This window comes from Haematobia irritans, chromosome 2 (genome assembly GCF_050003625.1).
Source record: "Haematobia irritans isolate KBUSLIRL chromosome 2, ASM5000362v1, whole genome shotgun sequence".
Lineage (NCBI taxonomy): Eukaryota > Metazoa > Arthropoda > Insecta > Diptera > Muscidae > Haematobia > Haematobia irritans.
The window spans coordinates 6549390-6563431 of NC_134398.1; the positions used below are offsets into that span (position 1 = coordinate 6549390).

At 27.8% G+C, this 14042-nt stretch overlaps 1 protein-coding gene across 3 annotated transcripts in view; it reads left to right on the top strand.

Moving 5' to 3' along the window:
* The window catches only part of uif (sushi, von Willebrand factor type A, EGF and pentraxin domain-containing protein uif), a 98980-nt gene that overhangs the window by 52780 nt on the left and 32158 nt on the right, over positions 1-14042 (top strand). For all 3 annotated transcript variants that reach the window (XM_075293221.1, XM_075293222.1, XM_075293219.1), the window contains exon 3: positions 8169-8250. In XM_075293221.1, the coding sequence (XP_075149336.1) occupies positions 8169-8250 (82 nt within the window). The remainder of the gene's footprint in view (positions 1-8168; positions 8251-14042) is intronic.

The following is a 14042-nucleotide window of genomic DNA, read 5'->3' on the forward strand; positions in this document are numbered from 1 at the left end:
GATGTACGGAATTTGAGGAAGATCAGTTGATATACACCCCAATTATGACCAGATCGGTGAAAAATATATATGGCAGCTATATTTAAATCTGAATCGATTTTTTCCAAAATCAATAGGGATCGTCTTTGAGCCGAAACAGGACCCTATACCAAATTTTAGGATAATCGGACTAAAACTGCGTGTTGTACTTTGCACACAAAAATACATCAACAGACAGACAGACGGACAGACAGACAGACAGACAGACAGACAGACGGACATCGCTAAATCGACTCAGAATTTAATTCTAAGACCATCGGTATACTAAACGATGGGTCTCAGACTTTTCCTTCTTGGCGTTACATACAAATGCACAAACTTATTATACCCTGTACCACAGTAGTGGTGAAGGGTATAAAAATGTGGTTTTCTTTGTTAGACTGGGGACTTATCAGCCAACCTGTTATATATGAGAGCTATGTTATATCTAAATCTGAATCGATTTCGATAAAATTTTGCATAATTAAAAAGTGATGCAAAAGATTACTTTGTGCCAAATTTAACGACGATCGGTTAGTAAAAAAGTGCAACGTGACCCCATTTATCGAAATCCGGCCATACATATATATATATGGGAGCTATATCTAAATTTGATCTTCGATTTCTTCCAAATTCAATAGCGTTCGTCCTTGTGCCTAAAAAACACCCTGTACCACAGTTCATCAAAATCGGTTAAAAATTTCGACCGGAATCCTGTGAACAACAAATACATGGACAGACGGACGGGCGGACACCAAGCGCTCGATCGACTTAGGAGGTGATTCTAAGTCGATCGGCATATATTTTATAGGGTCTAAAATCAATATTTCTGGTAGGCACATTTTTTGACAGATCAAAGTTATTATACCCTGACCACTATGTGGTTTAGGGTATAATGAGTTGAAGTTTAATAAAATATATAAAAATACTTTTTCGACTATCCAATATATAAGACTACAAAAATATTCACTTAAATTTTGTTTCCTCTCATATTGATATATCTTTTGGGAAATCAAAATGAAACCTGCGCCATTCATTGTCCCCTCAACCGAAAACATGATAACACCTACTGCTTTGTAATAACCTTTTGCAACTTCTTTCCTTATAGCCATGTCATGCTTATATTTTTGCATGTAACTATTTCGAAATTTATCATGAAGATAACCGGTTTGCTGTAAGCAGACAGATGACATTTTCACTTCATTGATTGACTGACTATGCAATATTTACGCAGCATACCTTAAGTCATCAGCGCCAGCATCATCATCATCAGCATCGTCATCATCATAGCCACCATCCTCACCAGCAGCATTAATACAGCCAACATAATAATCGGCTAAGCATCGATAACAGTATTCCCATCTCCTAGCCACTGAGGCTATGTTTAAGAAGCTCTGTATGAGCCATCTACTTATTTGCTGTGATGTCTACTTTTTGACATGGCTCAAATCTTACTTTCATTACTCTGACCAATTCATGGTGGATGTATTTTTTCTTTTTGTATATATTTTGCCGTTTGGATTTGTTTTTCGTTTTCTAAAAATAAAAAGAAAAGAAAACAACATTTATTTATGTTTGTTTTTATTATTAGTATTTTGAAAAGCTGGCTTGTCCAAACGCAATTCAAGTTTTGTATGCTTAACCCCCCGATTGTGGCCAAGGAAAGTTTCATTAGCTACATTAAAATGTACAACGGGCCAGATTCCAATGAATTGTCATATTTAAAGTCCAGATTGACAGCTTTCATTACATATCAATGAAATGTCCCAACATCCCTCTGCACTCTCCTCTTCACGATCCCTTTGTAGTAATGAATGTCTTTGGGACAAATTCAATTAAAAGTGAAAAAGTAATGTGGGCACTTTGTGAACTACCATTAAGAGTCGCCCCCCTCCCCACTCCCCAACTATAGGTTAACATAGATTGCTAATTACTTTGATGACCATTAGATTTTTTTTATTTGAGTTTTGTTTTTGTTTTTGTATGGAAACAATGGTTAAGCTTCATGTAATGAATTTATTAAGAAAAAAAAAAACGGTATTTTTTTAATACACTATAAGTAGTTGGCCTCACAGCCTAAGGCAAACGTATCGCTAGACCATAACCCTTGTATCTGCATTCAGAAAATTTAACGTCGTAACTACAAGTAAATTCCATAATATTGAGTAGTTCAAAATTTTACTCACAGTTAGTTAAATTTAACTATTGATAAACAAAATTAACTCAGTGGAAGTAAATTATTAAATTGTACATGCTACTTTAGCGACATACGAAGTTTAATATTAATACTGGTTAGTTAAAAATAACTCGCTAATGGGTTCACTTTTCTCTGAGTGTGGCTGTTGTCGAAATTTCGATTTGGTATTTTTACCGCTGTGGAATCAGGAATGTCTGCAGATCCTAAAGAAATGGAAGAAGTGCTAAATAATCTACCAAAATTTTAAGAAAAATTCATCAAAAATCTATCTAGTTTAAAAAATGTGTTTGATCAAATTTTTTATTTCAATAGAATATTTTGTCAAAATTTTATTTCTCTTAGAAAATTTTGTCAAAATTTTATTTCTATAGAAAATTTTATCAAAATTGTATTTCTATAGAAAATTTTGTGAAAATTTTGTGAAAATTTTGTCTCTATACAAAATTTTGTTAAAAATTGTATTTCCATAGAAAATTTTGTCAAAATTTTATTTCTATAGAAAATTTTGCCAAAATTTTATTTCTATAGATAATTTTGTGAACATTTTATTTCTATAGAAAATTTAGTCAAAATTTTGGTTTCTATGGATAATTTTGTCAAAATTTTATTTCTATAGAAAATTTTGTGACAATTTTATATCTATAGAAAATTTTGTCAACATTTTATTTCTATAGAAAATTTTATAAAAAATTGTATTTGTATAGAAAATGTTGTTAAAAATTGTATTTCTATAGAAAATTTTGCCAAAATTGTATTTCTATAGAAAATTATTTCAAATTTTAATTTTTATAGAAAATTTGGACAAAAAGTTATTTCTATAAAAATTTTGTCAAAATACAAAATTTTTTATATTTTGTTAAGAAATACAATTCTTAACAAAATGTTCTATATAAATACAATTTGTTACAAAATTTTCTATAGAAATAAAATTTTTACAAAATTTTCTATAGAAAAAAATTTTGACACAATTTTCCATAGAAATACATTTTTTAATAAAATTTTCTATAGAAACAAAATTTTGACAAAATTTTCTATAGAAATTCTACCCAAAATTGTAGATTTTGTACTGTTTGATAGATTGGTATAATTCTTGAAATTTTGGTAAATTTTCAATTTATAGAAATAAATTTTCTATAGAAATAAAATGTTGACAAAACTTTCTAGAAATAAAATTTAGACACATTTTTCTATGGAAATAAAATTTTGACAAAATTTTCTATGGAAATAAAATGTTGACAAAATTTTCTATGGAAATAAAATTTTGACAAATTTTTCTATGGAAATAAAATTTTGACAAAATTTTCTATGGAAATAAAATGTTGACAAAATTTTCTATAGGTATACAATTTTCTATAGAAATAAAATTTTTGACAAAATTATCTATAGAAATAAAATTTTCTACAGAAATAAAATTTTATTTCCATAGAAAATGTTGTCAAAATTTTATTTCTATAGAAAATTTTGTCTAAATTTTATTTCTAGAAAGTTTTGTCAACATTTTAATTCTATAGAAAATTTTGTCAAAATTTTATTTCTATAAATTGAAAATCTACCAAAATTTCAAGAATTCTACCAATCTACCATACAGTACAAAATCTACCATTTTGGGTAGAATTTCTATAGAAAATTTTGTAAAATTTCTATTTCTATAGAAAATTTTGTCAAAATTTTATTTTATTAAAATTTTATTTCTATAGAAAATTTTGTCAAAATTTGTTTCTATAGAAAATGTTGTCAAATTTTGTTCTATATAAAATTTTGTCAAAATTTTATTTCTATAGAAAATGTTGTTAAAAATTGTATTTCTATAGAAAATTTTGTGAAAATTTTATTTCATAGAAAAATTTGTCAAAATTTTATTTCTATAAAAAAATTTGTCAAAATTTTACTTCTGTAGAAAATTTTGTGAAAATTTTCATTATATAGAAAATTTTGTGAAAATTTTCATTATATAGAAAAATTTGTCAAAATGTTTTTTCTATAGAAAATTTTGTTAAAAACTGCATTTCTATAGAAAATTTTGTTAAAAATTGTATTTCTTTAGAAAATTTTGTCAAAATTTTATTTCTATAAATTGAAAATCTACCAAAACTTCAAGAATTCTACCAACCGGTACAACATCTACCATTTTGGGTAGAATTTCTATAGAAAATTTTGGTTAAAAAAATGTATTTCTATAGAAAATTTTGTTAAAATTTTATTCATATAGAAAATGGTGTCAACATTTTAATTCTATAGACAATTATGTCAAAATTTTATTTCTATAGAAAATTTTGTCAAAATTTTATTTCTATAGAAAAATTTGTCAGAATTTTATTTCTATAGAAAATTTTGTCAAAATTTTATTTCTATAGGAAATTTTGTTAAAATTTTATTTCTATAGAAAATTTTGTCAAAATTGCATTTCTATAGAAAATTTTGTGAAAATTTTGTCTCTATACAAAATTTTGTTAAAAATTGTATTTCCATAGAAAATTTTGTCAAAATTTTATTTCTATAGAAAATTTTGTCTAAATTTTATTTCTATAGAAAATTTTGTTAAAAACTGCATTTCTATAGAAAATTTTGTCAAAATTTTATTTCTATAGAAAATTTTGTCAACATTTTATTTCTATAGAAAAATTTGTCAGAATTTTATTTCTATAGAAAATTTTGTCAAAATTTTATTTCTATAGGAAATTTTGTTAAAATTTTATTTCTATAGAAAATTTTGTCAAAATTGCATTTCTATAGAAAATTTTGTGAAAATTTTGTCTCTATACAAAATTTTGTTAAAAATTGTATTTCCATAGAAAATTTTATTTCTATAGAAAATTTTGTCAAAATTTTATTTCTATAGAAAATTTTGTCTAAATTTTATTTCTATAGAAAATTTTGTTAAAAACTGCATTTCTATAGAAAATTTTGTCAAAATTGTATTTCTATAGAAAATTTTGTTAAAAATTGTATTTCTATAGAAAATTTTGTTAAAAAATGTATTTCTAAGAAAATTTTGTCAAAATTGTTTTTCTATAGAAAATTTTGTCAAAATTTTATTTCTATAGACAATTTTATCAAAATTTGTTATTTAAATAGAAAATTTTGTCAAACTTTTATTTCTATAGGAAATTTCGTCAAAATTTTATTTCTATGGAAAATTGTGTCAAAAAATTTTTTTCTATACAAAAACTTTGTGAAAATTTTATTTCTATAGAAAATTTTACCAAAATTGTATTTCTATACAAAATCATTTCAAATTTTAATTTTTATAGAAAATTTTTCCAAAGTTTTATTTCTATAAAAAATTTTGTCAAAATTTTATTTCTATAGAAAATTTTGTCAAAATTTTATTTCTATAGAAAATTTTATCAAAATTTTATTTCTACAGAAAAATTTGTCAAAATTTTATTTCTACAGAAAACTTTGTCAAAATTTTATTTCTATAGAAAATTTTGTCAAAATTTTATTTCTATAGAAAAATTTGTCAAAATTTTATTTCTATAGAAAATTTTGTCAAAATTTTATTTCTATAGGAAATTTTATTAAAATTTTATTTCTATAGAAAATTTCTATAGAAAAATTTGTCCAAATTTTATTTCTATAAAAAATTTGTCAAAAATTTATTTCTGTAGAAAATTTTGTCAAAATTTTATTTCTATAGAAAATTTCTATAGAAAAATTTGTCCAAATTTTATTTCTATAAAAAATTTGTCAAAATTTTATTTCTGTGGAAAATTTTGTCAAAATTTTATTTCTATAGAAAATTTCTATAGAAAAATTTGTCCAAATTTTAGTTCTATAAAAAATTTGTCAAAATTTTATTTCTCTAGAAAATTTTGTCAAAATTTTATTTCTATGGTAAATTGTGTCAAAATTTTATTTCTATAGAAAATTTTGTCAATATTTTATTTCTATAGAAAATTTTGTCAAAATTTTATTTCTATAGAAAATTATGTCAAATTTTCATTTGAAAGAAAATTTGGACAAAATTTTATTTCTATAGAAAATTTTGTTAAAATTTTATTTCTATAGAAAATTTTGTCAACATTTTATTTCTATAGAAAATGTTGTCAAAATTTTATTTCCATAGAAAATTTTGTTAAAAATTGTATTTCTATAGAAAATTTTGTTAAAAAATGTATTTCTATAGCAAATTTGGTTAAAAACAGTATTTCTATAGAAAATTTTGAAAATCTACCAAAACTTCAAGAATTATATCACTCTACCAAACAGTACAAAATCTACCAGTAGAATTCTACCAACTGTGGCAACCGTGGCCAAAGTCCCTGGACTTTTACTTTTTTTGTTTGTTGTGTACTGGGAAAAAAAACATTTTCCCTCTCTGGTTTTATAAATGGTTAACCTTAAATGTCAGAAATCCCCCATATAGAACTCAAAACAATAGAATATTTGGGTGGAGCAAAATATTGAAAAAAAACAACGTCGATGTCATGAATAACGAATAGAAAGTTTTTTTTTGTTTTAAGCGTTGTCGTTTCTATTGTATTTAAAAAAAAGCGATTTAATACCTATTGATATGTTTGAGGTGAATGCCGCCGTCATCACTTTTATATGCTGACATTGCATTTCGCTGCAACATTTTGCGCATGCGTAGCCTGTTAGCCAGTCTTTGCATTATTATGCGTTTGTGGTAATATTTACGAGTATTGAACGTTTTGTGGACTTTTCTGTTTAATGCCAATGCCGCCGTTGAAGTTTGGTTTTGAATGGCACTGGATTTGTTGTTGGGCTTGTCGTCGTCATCATTGATGTTTATTTTTTTTTTTCGTTTTTGAGAAAGTGTTTTGGGTGAAATTCTTTCACTAATCGTTGTAGACATGTATTTATCGTTCACCAATGGAACCAATGGAAAAATACGTAGAGACAACTCAATATCGAAGTATGACTGAATGACTGACTGTATGTGACGACTGTGTGTGATGATGGTCAATGCTTTGCGTGTGTTTTTGTTTTGGAGGGAGAATTTCATTTTCTTTTCATTTGAAACAGGTAATGGAAAGTGCCGGCCATAAATGTAATCCATGGTCAATCAATACTTTGTTTCCAAACAAAAAATCATATAAACAAAGAAAAGCCAAAACAAATACTGAAATCTCATAACTTTTACACTGATTTCTCTAAGGTAAACAAAATTGTTGCCCAAGGGCTAGGAATAATACAGAGTAACATTACGCAGTCATCTGAATGATATAGGACCTGTTTATGAATCAAGGGCCTCAGAGTATAAGATTCCACATTTAGAGAAGTTTTAAAAAGCGAAACATATAAAGAAAAGTCGTTAACGTTCTTATAACATAGAGCAGTCCCCATTTTCTGCTTCATTTTCTCATATACACTAGAATTGGGTTGGTGAAATTATAGCAGGTACTTTACTCACAAACAAACAACGAAATTACTCACAAAAAAACAACGATTTGGCTCGACCAAAACGGTTGGCCGAGCCGAATCTTATGTACCGGACAACATTAATGAGGTGCAAATTTCTACAAAAGGCGATACTTCCCAATGGTATTACCACATCTAACTATGGGCCGATATTGACCATTATTTTGGGATGGTTACAAGAAGGTGGAATTTAAATATCGCGTAGCTATGGCATTTGATTAAAATGGGTAAACTCTAGACTAAATAGTAAACTCATAAAGCCAAATGTAAATGTACTTCGATGTCGATCAGATCAAAATTGATTAGTTAGTCTAAAACGATAACATATTCGATTAATCGACTCAGATCAATATCAAAGGTACAATCGACAATTCGGATTGATTTCGAATTTCAAACTCTCATAAGTCCAACATAGGATTCTCCCTGATCATATATAATCGGAACAAAACTTTCTGCCCTATTTTTTAATCCCCCATTAAATAATATTTAATGGGGGATTAAATATTCTATTAAAATTCTTTTATGAAATAAAATTTTATTGTTTTTCTCTCTTTTTGTTTACTTTAAGGTTGGGAATTACGTGGTCTGCATTGTTACAAATATTTCAATATCAAACATTCATGGGAGAAAAGTGCCGAACTCTGCAGAAGGTAAGTGTTTAACTGTATGTGTGCTTATTTGTCATAAACGAATATGAACGAATAACACTTGTTGTCAAAATCACGTAAATTTTTGTAACATTTTTATGAGTTAACAACAAAAAAAAATATTTTCTACAATTGTCAATTGATTGTCATTGCCTTTTGTTGTTGTAAGTGATGGTTTTACATAAATTCGAAAGTCCAATGAACCTTTGTCTGGGTCTTTTTTGTATTTGGCTCCCATGGTAGTTGGCGTTTGCTTAAATTATGCTACTGAATGTTAATAAGGCGCACGCATGCGCAGCGGCCAATTACCCGTTTACTCACTTTTTTTCTTCCACTAAACCGTTAATGGAGTTGCTGTGTGATTTGTTTAGTTTTTTTTCGGTTAAACGAAAGCTTTTGACATTTTTTTATTCATTAACGCCTGTATTTCTAAAGTGGAGAGATATTTCTTGGATATGTTAATTAAAACGGCAAATACTTGTGGGTCTTAGGGATTTATGAGATATAAGATGGTTTTAAGTAAAATAAAATAAAAATTTATGGCAATTTGAAATAAATTTCAAAATTTTTTAGAATATTTGTAAAATTTTCATTAAAACCAGACACCGTAAAATCACAATTTTCAGGATAAATTTTCATAAAAACCAAACACAGAGTCTGTGTTTGGTTTTAAAAATTAAAATTAAAAAACAGAATGATTTTGTTTTGTTATTTGATTTTTAAATATTACCTAAAAGTACACAGAAACAAATCTCACGAAAAATTTTCCAATTAAAATTTTAATTGAGTTTTAAAAAATATTCAATTAAAAATTTAATTAATTTAACAAATTTCTTAATTGAAACAAAAAAAAAAAAACAATCACACAAATTAATAGTATCAATTAATTTTTTAATTGGATCAATTAATATTTTAATTTCACGAAAATTTTTCCAATTAAAATTTTAATTGAGTTTTTAAAAATATTCAATTAAAAATTTAATTGATTTAACAATTTTTATACCCTCCACCATAGGATGGGGGTATATAAACTTTGTCATTCCGTTTGTAACACATCGAAATATTGCTCTAAGACCCCATAAAGTATATATATTCTGGGTCGTGGTGAAATTCTGAGTCGATCTGAGCATGTCCGTCCGTCCGTCTGTTGAAATCACGCTAACTTCCGAACGAAACAAGCTATCGACTTGAAACTTGGCACAAGTAGTTGCTATTGATGTAGGTTGGATGGTATTGCAAATGGGCCATATCGGTCCACTTTTACGTATAGCCCCCATATAAACGGACCCCCAAATTTGGTTTGCGATTGCTCTAAGAGAAGCAAATTTCATCCGATCCGGCTGAAAGTTGGTACATGGTGTTAGTATATGGTCTCTAACAACCATGCAGAAATTGGTCCATATCGGTCCATAATTACATATAGCCCCCATATAAACCGATCCCTCGATTTGGCTTGCGGAGCCTCTAAGAGAACCAAATTTCATCCGATCCGTCTGAAATTTGGTACATGGTGTCAGTATGTGGTCTCTAATAACCATGCAAAATTTCGTCCACATCGGTCCATAATTATATATAGCCTCCATATAAACTGATCCCCCGATTTGGCTTGCGGAGCCTCTAAGAGAACCAAATTTCATCCGATCCGGCTGAAATTTGGTACATAGTATTGGTATATGTTCTCTAATGACCATGCAAAAATTGGTCCATATCGGTCCATAATTATATATAGCCCCCATATAAATCGATTCCCAGATTTGTCCTCCGGAGCCTCTTGGAGGAGCAAAATTCATCCGATCCGGTTGAAATTTGCAACATGGTGTTAGTATAAGGCCGCTAATATCCATGCCAAAATTGGTCCATATCGGTCTATAGTTATATATAGGCGATCCCCAATCACACAAAAATTGGTCCTTATCGGTTCATAATCATGGTTGCCGCGCGAGCCAAAAATAATCTACCAACATTTTATTTCTATAGAAAATTTTGCCAAAATTTTATTTCTATAGAAAATTTTGTCAAAATTTTATTTCTATAGAAAATTTTGTCAGAATTTTATTTCTATAGAAAATTTTTTCCAAATTTTACTTCTATAGAAAATGTTGTAAAAATTTTATTTTGTCAAAATTTTATTTCTATAGAAACTTTTAACTTAATTATATACGTATTTAATCGGTCTTTTTTTAGTTTAATATATACCACGTATGGACTATGTGGTATATATTACGGTGTTAGAATGTTTTAAGATACCTTGCCATCGGCAATTCGATTGTGGATGACAAACTTCAGTAGAAGTTTCTACGCAATCCATGGTGGAGGGAACATAAGCTTCGGCCTGGCCGAACTTACGGCCGTATATACTTGTTTTTTAATTGATACCATCATTTCTGTGATTGAAGACATTTCAGTTCAAAAATTAATTGATTCAATTAATTTCATGATTGAATCAGAAATTTTTTTGTGTGTACCCACAATGTCATTATTTTAAAATATTGACAAAACTTAATATTTCCAGAATTTCCATAAAATCCTATCTCAATTTAAATTTTAAAATTTAATTTCTATTAATTTCGTTATTTAATTTTAATTTTTAATAATTCAAATAAAAACATAATTTGTCAAACCACCGGCAAAAAAAATTGAAATAGGGTTACATCAAATTTAACTTCTATGAAATATTTAAACCAAAAAGTTTCCCCAAATAATATTTAGATAAATCATCATTGATAAATATATTAATACTAAAATTAAAAAAAAAAAAATAAAATAAAAATTAGTTTATATGAGTCAGCTCTTAGCTATTGCCCAAATCATGTTTTTACAGTTAATCAATTTTAATTAATTCGTCGTATTGAAATATTGGTTTAAACCAAAATCCAATGAGTCACGTCTTCGTGAAAGTAAATGACAAATATTGGCATTCATTCATTCGTTATCATTAGGAGAAATACAATAAGCTGAAATAAACTCATAAACATTCCAATGAAAAATAAATAAAAATAACACAAAATGTGGTGATAATTTTCTATATGACCACTTAAAAGTTTAAATTACAAGATCGTTAGTAAGTCTAAATCATCAGCTGTGAATATTGTATATTACATATCTACATATTTTCTACGAACATCCCAGAAACGATTAGAGAAAACTTTTCTCATATCAATGAGTGAAGAGAAATTCTGTCTGAAATGGTAAAGGACCGCCTCCCTTATAGACTGAATGCACCTGCTATACAAAATTGAACATAAATACAAAAATTCCGACAGTACACAGAAAAAAATATCACCAATATATTTCCAATTAAAAAGTTAATAGAAGTTGAAAATTTTTTCAATAAAAAAATTAATTGATACAATTAACTTTTTAATCAAGATAGAAAGATTAAGTTAATTTAGTCAATGATTGAAATTTTTAAAATTGTCAATTAAAAAATTAATTGATACAATTAACTTTTACAAAAGTGATGAACATTTTTTTTTTAATTTTTAATTAAAAATTTATTTCAAACAATCAATTGTAAATCAAAGTAAAAACACTAAGCCGATTCAGAAAGCATTTGAAAATAATTACCTTTTTTAATTAAAAAATTAATTGAATTTTGAAATCAACATCAATTATTGAATTGAATTGAATCAATTAAAAAATTAATTGAAATTTGCTTATGAAATCAATTAATTTTTTAATCAAGTATTTTTTTATGCCCAATTAAAACTGTGATTGATATTATCATTTTCGTGATTGAAGATATTTCAATTAAAAAATTAATTGGATCAATTAATTTCGTGATTGAATCAGGAAAAAATTGTTTGTGTGTATGAATGGTTGAATTTTACGAATTTCTCATAAAAATAAAATTTTTGCTTGAAAAATTAGATCAAAATACACTAAAGCGATAATATTAGAAAAGGTTACATTTTGAGAAAAGTGGCACATAAAGTAGAACAGACTTATAAAAGGAATACAAGATATTTTTTTTGGTGGCTATAATGCATATTTTCTATCAAAATATTTGCATACTTTTGATAAGAAGAACATTTATTATAACAAAAAAAAAAAAAAATAAAATAATTAAAACACTTTACATTTTGCCCACATAAAACTTTGCAAAGACTCACACATTCCCATAAAACAGAAAAATAAAAAATATTTGCATCCATATAAATCGGGTTTAAGTCTCTATCTACTATATAAAACTAAGTGGGGTTTTCCTTCCTGACGCAATAACTCCAGAACGCACGAACCGATTTCCACGGTTTTGCATTCATTGGAAAGGTCTCGGGCTCCGTGAGGTTTATAGCAAAGAAAAAACTTTCAACGGAAAAGCGGGAAATTTTTTATATACAGCGCACTTTATAAAAAATTTTAATTTAAATTCATAACAATTGCTTTTGTTATAAAATAATTTAATTTTTTCACATGAAAAATGTTCGGAGAACCTAGAGGGTGATCATGTGGTGAAAATAGGGTACCTCATTTTTTGATATCTGGTGAGGGAGGGGGACATCACCCTTGCCCGACTTTTTCAAAATTGGGCTAAAATTCTCCGATTTGGGTGAAATTTCCAAGGAAGGTTAGGGGTGATGTCTAGACAAAGACCCTCTACTTTATTTTTCGATATTTGGTTGCGCAGGTGAACTGCGCCTTTATACGACTTTTGTTTAAAGTACAGTAAAAAAACAAAAATTCTCTGATTTACTTGATATGTACAGAAAACACGCCGTGAGATTATGCATTTATTATGGCGTACCTGATTTTTTAATATTTGGCCGGGAAGGGGGACCTCGCCCTTGCCCGATGTTTTGAAAATTGGAACAAAATTATCCGATTTGCTTGAAATTTTCAGGGAAGGTTGAAAGAGGCGTATATGCAGATAACAGCTACTTTATTTTTCGATATTTGGTCGAGGACGGGGGACCTCCCCTTTGTCCGACTCTTTTTAAAGTACAGTGAAAAAAATTAAATTTGTCGACTTAATTAAATTTTACGGAGAACTTGGGGGAGATTATGAAATTTATACGAGGTATATGATTTTATAATATTTGGTCGAGGAAAACTAAAAGGGTACAGGGAGACCTCCTTTCTCCTCAAGTACATACCGTCAAACAATTAAACTTTTCAAATTAACTTGAAATTTACAGTGGATGTGGGGTAGGTTATATTATTATAATGGATATCTTATTTTGTGATATTCTGAAGGGAAGATGGGCTTCCCCTTGCCCTGCTGTTTAAAAATTGGGTTTATAATTTGCTTTAGATTTTCTAGGACGTCTACACAATATACGCTACATGATTTTTCGATATTAGGACGGGGAGGGAAACCTCCTCTAAAACTGAAAAAACTAGAATTTTCAAGTTTACTTAAAATTTACAAAGGCCGTTGGGGAATGTTATGAAATCAATATACAAAACTTGAAGGGAAAGTTTACAGATTTTCTTGGAATTTGCAGAGAAAGTGAAGTCCCTTTACAAAAAAATAGAGCAAAGTCTAAACTTTTCCGATTTAGTTGAAAATGGGAGAATATGATTAAATTTATACAGGGTACATGATTTTTCGATGTCTGGTTGGAGAAGGGGACTAGGTGAAGTTGGGTAGTTTGTGAAATGAATATAGGATACGTGAATTTACTATATCTGATAGGGGAGGAGCAAAGGAGGGGGTTCCCTTTTGTCAATTTTTTTGAAAATAGAAAGTAGAGGAATGTCGATAAATGGGATGGGTAGAAGATTGTTCAACGATTTGAATACAGAAGAATTAAAAAACAAAAAATTGGTTGAAAAGGGAACACCCCCTACCCGAC